Source organism: Argentina silus (assembly GCF_951799395.1).
Source record: "Argentina silus genome assembly, chromosome: X".
Lineage (NCBI taxonomy): Eukaryota > Metazoa > Chordata > Actinopteri > Argentiniformes > Argentinidae > Argentina > Argentina silus.
Genome location: NC_139653.1, coordinates 12,012,748 through 12,023,074, shown reverse-complemented (window position 1 = coordinate 12,023,074; position 10,327 = coordinate 12,012,748). Strand labels below are relative to the sequence as shown.

General features: G+C 39.7%; 1 protein-coding gene across 1 annotated transcript; it reads right to left on the bottom strand.

Moving 5' to 3' along the window:
• Window positions 1–366: 366 nt before the first annotated feature.
• Window positions 367–8,851, bottom strand: kcnk1b (potassium channel, subfamily K, member 1b). The gene is made up of 3 exons (XM_083695381.1): window positions 8,311–8,851; window positions 5,627–6,022; window positions 367–4,677 (listed from the first exon to the last, which is right to left on the bottom strand). Exons 1-3 carry the CDS (start codon window positions 8,663–8,665, stop codon window positions 4,418–4,420), a joined length of 1,011 nt encoding a protein of 336 aa, XP_083551507.1. The 5' UTR covers window positions 8,666–8,851; the 3' UTR covers window positions 367–4,417.
• Between the last annotated feature and the right edge of the window lie 1,476 nt (window positions 8,852–10,327).

The window sequence follows — 10,327 nt, the reverse complement described above, 5'->3', positions numbered from 1 at the left end:
TTCTTTTTTTATTGTGGGAAACAGCCACTGCCGCCAAGGGCAACCGTCCCCATCAACTGCTACTCTGCCAGCCGGTGCTGGTGTACTCAAGTTCAGCATCTTGCCTCTACTGGGTGAACTCAATACAGTGCTTGCGGGTTGAGTTGAGCTTTATAACAGGTACCTGTAGCTTTTGGAGGAAGATAACTTTATTGTGAATTGCCCAAAGGAAACTGAGATTTGTCTTTCAGCTTACACGCCCCCCCCCCCCCCCCCCCCCCCACACACACACACACACAAAAGACCCAAATGATGATCAAAGAGAAATAGAGAGCTGAGAACCTCAATCAAAGGAAAAGTCAGGGACAGTAATTAATTTGTAATAAATCATCACTTTATTTCAGACACCATGATGCTTTACAGATCACAATTATTTATCAGCCTTTTTTTTACATTGAAATACATTTTATATCAACCCTGTTACTGGGTCTAGGCCCTGTACATGTTGACTTGTGCACTATAGTCAACAACTGTTGACTTGTGCACTATAACATGCAAATCGGTGGAGAGAGAAATCTATGGTTCTAAATGTGTTTTAGTGGCTTTTAATAAAACATGTTGTGTGACTTATAGATACTGATGTCAGAGCATGGAAGCAGTGATGCAATGGTTTGCTTCAATTTCTCATTTGTGTAACACATTACTCAGCGCCTGATGATAACCTCACAAAAGCATTTTTACTGTACGCTTCACTATGTTCCCTATCCTAAGAGTCTATATCTGCATTTATTTCTATAAAAAAATATACAGGGTACATTTCATATTGTGTTTTGCAGAGATACACAGTTGTCTGAGATTGTGCATGCCCGATACAGTACACTGAAAATGATACTTACAGTGTGTTCAACAAGACCAATGTGGTGTTATATATATACATTTGGACCATAAAGCAATGTATTTCTGATAGTATACTCATCACAGTTTGACATGTTCAAATGCACATCCGACCATCATTCTCTTTTTGGCCAATTAACAAAAGTAGTACCAACGCATTTCATACAACACCATTTTGCTCAAACTGTATTAAAAAAATACATACATACATACAATGTTAAAGAGTTGTACTGTGTACTGTGAAAGCGTGTTGGGGCAGAGCTGCAGCGTAACAGAAAGGTTGAAACATTAAAAAATTCTGCACAACACGTACACATCCTCAAACGAAACGTCTCAGCAATGGACATGGAGTTTCCAGCTATGGGCTCTATATTCAATCAAAACCAATATCCATAAGATGTTGTCTTATGTGTGCATATTCAAATTAATATATATATATATATATATATACACATAAGATGGATATTGGTTTTGATTCCAATATTTCATAACATATTCCAGGCTGTACAATGCCACTGATCCTTGTTAGAATAATGGTATCATAGTTATGACACACGAGGCAATCAGTCTAAAGTGCAAATCATTGCCTCTCATGTTTTCACAAGAGTGTATCTCTTCTTAATCATGTCTCTGATGTCTTTAATCTGAGGGTCTTTCATTGCCTTTAATTCACCCATTTCTTAGATAAATTATCTATAAATAATAACCCCTACACTTAAAATGGATTAAATTGATTTGTTTTGCCATCAATCCACACACAATACTGTAATAATGACTAAGCGAAAAAACGTTTTTAGACATTTCTGCAAATGTATTAAAATTGAAATACAGAATTACCTCATTTACATAAATATTCAGACCCTTTGCTATGACACCACTAAAATTTGCTTAAATGCAAAAATGTCATCAACAAATCACTCAATAAGTTGAATTGAGTCCATCTTAATGCAAGGATAATAGTTAATGTGATTTTGAAATTAATATCTTTGTTTTTATAGGGTCTCTGATTTGCATAGGAATCAATTACACAATGTGTGGATCAGGTTGTCATTACAAACTGAGCAAATGGAGAGAAACAAAATTGCGCAGGAATGCGACCCTGAGGCCTGGGGAGACTTACAAAAATCTACAAAATTAAATGGCGGAGAGGAAAAAGCAGTCGATGGGACAACATCATCTCAGTCACTCTACAAAATTGGTCTATAACCAAGTGGCCAAAAAGAATCCCTTAATGGAAAATAATCTATCTCATATCCATAATTATGTTTGCAACAATGAATTCAAGTCATACAGCAAAGAAAGTTGCTGGAAATGTGTTTATTTGGTTTTACTACAAAACATTAAGTTTAGTGCAAATCCAGCACATGCAATGCAGTTTCCGCACCATCTCTTATGTGAAGAATAGTGGTAGCTGCATCAAGTTATGGGTATGCTTGTCACCAACAGGGACTGGGGAGTTTGTCAGGATCAAGAGAAGATTATGAAATTTGCTGAGTTGGTAGTAACATCATAATCCACACAGTGTGTAATTGTTTCCGATGCAAACCAAAGACTATAAAAAGAAAAAGATATTCATTCCGAAATCACATGAACTATTATCCTTGCACTCAGCACATTTTAAGAGTGTCATAGCAAAGGATCTGAACACTTATGTACATGAGGTATTTCTGTATTTCAATTTCAATACATTTGCAAACATTTCTAAAAACGTGTTTTTGCTTGGTCATTATTGTGGAGTGTGGATTCACAGCAAAACAAATGAATTGAATCCATTTTAAATTGAGTCTATAGCACAACAAAATGAGGAAAAAGTGAAGGGGTCTGAATACTTTTCGAAGCCACTGTGTATATTGAATATGCACACATAAATTATGTTTCCTATGCTACAAAGGGAAACTAAACTGGAGTGGATGCACACTCACTTCTTGTAACATGGCAATAATGTTATTTTGTTTCACCCTAAACTTGATAATGGCTTTGATTGACCAATGCCCTACATCATATTGAGAGATGCACAGATAAACAGGTCTGGTACAGTACAATCAGGCATGGCCATCAATATGCCCATTAAAGAGATTATCACAGAGGAAGTACGCTGGTGCTAGCAGTGTAGCAGTCTTCTCCATCTGAGAAATATCCTTTTAAGACAGAGTTGTGCAGTATAGTCATACATACATACATACATACATACATACATACATACATACATACATAAAAGCAAATACATACATGTACAAGAAAATAAATTCCAAATATGGAATGACACACATGTACAAGCAAATTAATGTATATTCCCTGATGTTCATTACTGAATAGATCTCAAAAAATCTTAAGACTGCATTCCATTGAAAAGCAGTCCATCTGTCAGCATTTCCTATTTTCAAGTTTCTCTCAAACTGATAATTTCAAATACCTTTGCAACACAATCATCTGCATAAATTACAAACACACATTTTGTACACCATTAATTTTGATATGCTCAAAAATAGCATCTTCTTTCTAAAATATGGTACAAAATTGTTTCAATCCATGTCTTAGATTTATCACAGTCTTGCACAGAGCAGTCATCAAGCCTTGTATTGACCATCTGCTAACAAAACAAATTTTAATCCAATCCAACCAATATTAATCCTACGCCTTTTACTTTACACCGGGAACAACATTTCAGGAACCAATCATTCTTGGTACAGTACACAATGTCAAACCAGGTGTTTCACCTTTACTGAGTGGTATACCACACAATCTGTGCAATGACCTGTCAAATGATTAATGATACAATTGAAGGGCCAGCCCCTTTCTTGTTCCCTTTTAAAAACAGCTTCTCTATCTTGTTCCTCCTTTTAACTACAGCAGTTTCACGTAAGTCCCTTTCAGTACATATCATGTACACATAAGTCCCTTTCAGACATATCAATAAATATAGTGCTAGTCAAATAACATGAAACTACCTCAAAATAACATTGAAAGCTGGATAGTTAATACACTAGCAAACAAATGTCTTCAGGACACTCACAAAGAAATGTGATACTGTATACCTGATACTTTTTACCTGAATACATGCACGCTACAGATTCTGTAAAATACCAGTTTAACTAGAATATCCTAGTTAAAGGATAGAAAGTCCTAAGACATGTATGATATTACAGTTCAATTTCCCAGAATGATGACTTACTGAAAGTTCACGATTCTTGTTCTTTTGTCAAGTCTAAGGGCTCTTCTAGTTCTGACAATGTACAAAGCTACAACAACAGGTATTTCTTCTAACTTATATGGATATAAATGGTTTATGAGTTTTCTCTTGTGAATGCATCTATGCAGTATAGCATAATATCTCATTGTTTTTTTTTCTTCATAAGGGAAGATATATTTGCTTTTCCTAAATGATTCAGCGATAAAATACTCTAACAGTTGTTTGATGTGAAGCTTTCTAATATGCATCCTTACTGCTGAGGCTTATTATCTACTCACAGCTGCACTTCTATTCTGTCCAGTATTAGCCCCTACCCTCATGTCACCCTGAATTCACCAGCTCTTCCCCTTCCCTTTATCTGATCATGGGGTCATCCCCGCCACGAGAGGCCAGCACAGGGAAGTGGACAAAGGGCTCGGTCTTGTCCTCGCTGAGCCCTGTGGCACGGTCGGACACAGAGGTGAAGGACAGGTGGTCATGCTCCAGGATGGCTAGGCGGTCCTGGGGCTTCTCCTTCTTCAGGTAGAACATCTTCCTCAGCTGCTTCAGCTGCTGCAGCTCACAGAAGGTCTCCAGCACCACCAGCATGACGATCAGCCCCAGGAGCAGGTAGACTGGATAGAAAGAGAAGGGGGGTTATGATCAGCCCCAAAACAAGGTAAACTGGACAGAGGGGGTTATTATTATGAGTGGGACCAATATTATATTATCAATAGGTGAGAAGTAGTTGCAGAGAGTAGTGAGTGGCTGAAAGAGCGTAAACAGAGTGAAGCGTAAACAGAATAAATCAATGTTCAGTGAGAGGGAGGAGAGGAGACAGAGGGTGGGTGTTAGATAGGGAAGGAGAGAGGGCTTGTCTAGAAAGGAATGACATAAACTGTTCATTACAGGAGCCAAATTTGACAGTGTAGGCAAAACCCCAGCTTTGCTTCCTACACCATAGACAAAAGAATATCCTAAGTGATGTCATCATCTATAACAAACACATTCTGCTCACATCATCCTCCACATACGTTATACTGAATGGACCATCTACAGCTCTTCTCTAACTCATCACTGGCGCTCTGACAATCACTGGCCCACTGACAATAATGAACAGCCTCACACCATGGAAAGTTCCACAGCACTGTGTGGGTGTGCTTGTTCCCTGTGGCTGTGATGTGTCCATACCACAAGGGGGAGTGAGAGAGGGTTGATTACAGCAAGCAGCATTTATAAGTATTGGGTTTATTCCAAAACTTATAGCTGATTTCAGACCTCACCCAATGTAATGGGCTTTACCAAGCATTGTCTTTCCTGTATATACTATGTGACTGAGTCCCATGCTAATGAGGGGAAGTCTTGAAGTCTATTTCACATTAAATATTCAAGCCCCCCATTTATGTTAAAATCTGCCTATTTCTCTTTCCTTAGCCTAGGGCTGTCTACCAGGCCTTAAGTGTTAGGGTGCTGAAAAAAAGAAACTTCGGAGCCTCTGGGTATTTGTTGGATGTTTGCTACTAATCAAGTTATGTAGTTCACTTTAATAAGAGGCTACAGCTACCGTCAACTTTTAACACTCACCAGTGATGCCCACTTTGTAGAGCTCTCTGAACCTCTGGTTGAAGGACTCTCCAGGCACGTAGTCTCCTAGCCCGATGGTGCTGAGAGAAATGAAGCAGAAGTAGAAGGACTCCAGGAAGTTCCAGTTCTCCTCCAGGGCTGAGAAGATGGCAGCAGGGATGAGGAAGAAGCAGGAGGCTGCTAGGATGGCCAGCAGTGTTGCGTGAACGATGGCTACCAGTGGCTTGGATATGCCCCAACGCGTGTGCACATACATGACGGGCCTCCGTGTGCTGAAGACCATGATCCTCTGCACCACGGCCGTGAGGAAGAGGAGGGTGAAGGGGATGCCAATAACGGAGTACACGATACAGAACGCTTTACCTCCATCTGACAACGGTGCTGTATGGCCATACCCTGCAAGCACATATAGCCGGGAAATTAGAACAACTTCACATTACAGTGTACAGTTCATTCATCCAAAAATTAAGTTAAGCCATTCACTGTCAATGGCTTCATTACACTTCCCCAATATTCTTATCACTTCCACATCCACAATGCAAGGTAGTAGTAATTATAGTGATTGGCAGCAGCAAACTGTGAGTTTAGTCTGAGCTATAAAGCAATACTAACAACTTTAGTAGACAGGCAAACAATATGTTAGTATGTAAATGTGACATGCCCTCCTGCTCTGTGCCCTTGTTGAATTGCATCATCCTAAAATGAAATACTGCCTCATAAGAACATTTGAAAATTAAATAAACAGTAAAGCCATGAGGGCAGATGGGATTGAGCTCGTGCCTTGAGCATATAGCACTCACATGAGAAGGTGTCATTACATGCTATTGAATTTAGCATGTTTTGGTTAAATGGACCTAGCATGAGTGTTCAACATGCCATGGGCCTTCAACAAGAGCATGCAAATTCGAGACATTACATCATCTAAACCAGAGTACCTTAGTAAACCACTGCTAGCAAAACATCTAAGGGTGTGAATGGGATCAAGAGACAAAGTTCAACATTTGTGGCCAAATCACCTCAAAGTAACTACCAACCAAGTCAGAAAGTTCATTTGAGTTGATGTGGCCATGCAATGTTGAACTTTTTCTCTTGATCCCATTCACACCCATTGACTTTTTGTTAGCGGTGGCTAAAGTTAGCTGAAGTTAGTAGTGGCTATTTAAATAACTGAACCGTGGATTACAGTTTCTCCTGGCCAATGGACTACTTACTATAAGATGTACAAAAGTGATCCCTTTAAATGGACAGAGATGATGTCCATTCAAAGTTGCAGTCTTAATCAGTGAAGGAAGAAATCTATAATGAGGTGTAACTGAGGAAGAAATCTATAATGGACTGTAAAGACACGTGGGGCAGAACCAATAAAGGGGGTTGAGAGTGTTAACTGTGGGTTATCAGGGTTATCGCCACTAGAGAGGGTGGAATGTATTATCTCCTCAGGCTCCCTGTATGTCTGCCCTCTAGTCGTTTTATTTGGGCAACACAACAATGAGGAAGAAGAGAAGCAATTTATGTTTGACTCTGACAGGAGTTATACCATGTTAGTGAGCCTTACCATAGTTGTACAATATTACCACTGCCATTGAAGTGAGGCTACCACTGCCATGGCTTTCTATGTGTGAAAATAATATTTCTGAGAGTGGGACTGGTGGTGGGTGACTTGTTACTTGTGACTCTGAAAGTACTGAATGACAATGGATCACCTTGTCTAACTTGATGGTTGACATACACCTCTATTGAACTTACCATTGTAACTCGGGTCTATTGACTAAACAAGGAACACAAGCAGCTCTGAGGCACGACACCCTTACACACACAAATTGCAAAATGGGTTAGGCCCACATGTTGAAAAGTCAAAGAAAACTTAACTGTTGTCATTACTCGTATCAGGACCAAAGTTCTACAAAGGAGAATGTTACCCAAGCCTTTTGCGCAAGGCAAGATAAGGTGGTATAGGCTACATATTGTTATGGGCCTATCATTGAAGGTCTATCACAATGAACTAAATATATTTGGGGTGTTCAGTAACTGATGACTTAAAGGGTAACCATTTGAGGGAATGGCCACATCCCTGCCTATCCATTAAAAACTTAAATCATTTGTGTACACTGAATCAGTATTAGAAACATGTCATTAATGGCTTATGCATGGTTATCATTTTGGTGTGAAGATACTGCTCAACGTGAGAACTTCCCTTGCTCATTGCAAAGACAACAAAGACAATTTTGGAAGGGTACATTGTGTGTGATGACTGAGGAAAGGGCATACTGTATAATGAAATTAGATACAGCTGCTGATCTCAGGTTACAAGGTGTCACTCCACTCGCGAGTACAGTTCCGTGTAAGGGTAGGCCTACATTGTATGTCTTTTAGGCAAATAATACGATCTGGCCTATAGCCCCTCGATTTTCAGCCTGTACAATGGGCCTACACGGATAATAGAGCCCCCTTTCAAACATAATCCAAGAACAATCAACGAGACATACAATAATCATATTTTCGATAATGAAAGTAAAGCTAACAGGCAGCATGAGGAGGGTCATGGGTAGTGATAGATCCCACGCGACACTCATGAAATGATACTTAGTGTAGTGCGTCAAGATGATCAGCCGCCAGCATCACTTTATGCCTCGGCCACATATTTTGGTAGGTTGTTTACGGCTGAATGTTAAGTTGTTACTCACCTGTTGTAGATAGGACAGTGCTGGCGAAAAAAAGCGCAGAGGTGAAGTCCCAATTCCAATTTGCCGAAGCATTATTGAGAATGGACACTCCATAGTTACTTGCCTCAAGCGCTTTCTCCAAAAACTCCTCGAGGCGTTCTTCGGATAGGCATTGATTATCTTGCAGGAACTGTTTTTTGACGGTTCGGAGCTCCTGACGTAGAAGGTCCTCATAAGGCAGTTCCACAGAGGAAAATACAACAGCGCCGAATATTAGATACAGTATATACCCTAAGACTAGAAATAAGAAATACCATGTCGATTTGTGACTCTGAATCAACCTCACGCAAGAATTGCTGGTCAGAGATTGTAACATTTTTAAAAGTTCTTCTTCAATTCGGTAACAGTTTAGGCTATATAAACAATTGAAAAAACGTTACAATGGTAACAACGTTTTGTTATTCAATCGTGATGTCAACGACGACCGCGCATGAGAAAGGTTCCGTTTTAGTTTATATTCTCTGTATGTTTCCCTTTCTCGTCTCTATGCAGTTCAGTTTCACCTAGCTTGATGAGTCTGAGTCAGGGCGATGTGGCGGTTGAGACGAGGGTGGACTGCGTGGCGTGACGTCAGTTTCCCTCTTAGTTCCTCACAGGTAACGAAACTCTAGGATACCGACACCGACAAATGTATTGTTGTCTGGGGTGATAATCGATGAGAAATGTTGTAGAGCTATAGAGCCATACAATGATACTGCCTATGGAGTGAAACAACACCCTTTTTTCTTTATAGCAAGGTGTAGTGAATCATTTGCCTTACTGGGGTGGGGGGTTGTCATTTATCATATGTATTACTTGCTCCGAGAGAGGCAATGAGAGACAACCTTTTACACTAAACACAGTGTTTCTGTCACACATGATGGCTTTCCAAAACCCCACTCCTTTACTCTCATTTGAATACTCGGATACCTCCATATCCATAACATTATCATATCCTGCATTATGCAATGCTTATCTGTGCTACATGTGTAACTTGAGACCAACTGTTTGCTCATCTATTTTCATTAAGTTAGCCTTTATTTTACCATGTTACTTTTTTGAGAACTATCAATCAATCAAATGTATTTCTATAGCGCTTTTTACATAGACAAATGTCCCTAAGTGCTTTACAACAAGAACAATACTAAACAATAGAAACAATAAATACAATATAAACAATATTAACTGGACCATGGACACCCAAAAAGCAAGCCAAGCAAAAAACTCCCTGGGAAGAAGAAACCTTGAAAGGAATCAGATTCCAAGGGTGACCCGCCTCTGACTGATGTGTTGCTGACAGTAAACTATCAGAAGACAATGTAGACCTAGACTGCCAACTGTTCCAATAAGGGCAAGACATTAACTCTCTTATCACCTCTTGTAATCCTCTCCAGATCTCCCTGTCTCTCTCTTTCACCCACTCTCTCTTTTCCCTCTGCTCTGCCCCTTTCTCATTTCAAGCTGACAAAATGTCTCTATGGCAACAACCTTTACAGAATTGCTAGACTGGCGTCAAATGATGCACACAGCCCCCCACCACGGTGGTGGCAGTGTTTGTGCAAGGCTGGTCGACTATCAGCTTAGTCTAGCATTGTTTGGCCATAGATACAGTGTAACCACACCTACTATCCTCTCTTGAGTTGATACAGTCTTATCTGTCCAGCAGCTGTCAGACAGTCAGTGCGTCATTCTCACCGTAACAAGAGGAACCTGTTTGTGGATAGTGTCATACGTAACAGTATGACACACTACTCAACAATTTCCACTGTTCCTCTGCAATTTTTGCTTGGTCATAACCAGTATTAAAAATGTATATGCCTGACCAACAATGGCATTGCTAATTAACCTGCAGTAGAGAAGTAAAGCTTCCTTCAGAGAGTGTTATTCAGATTCAGAAAACTTGAATGTCCTCAGAGAGGCATTTTTTTGCACAGCAGCAGTTCATAAAAATACAACAGACAAGATAATAGACAACAACAACAATATACATCAATGTACA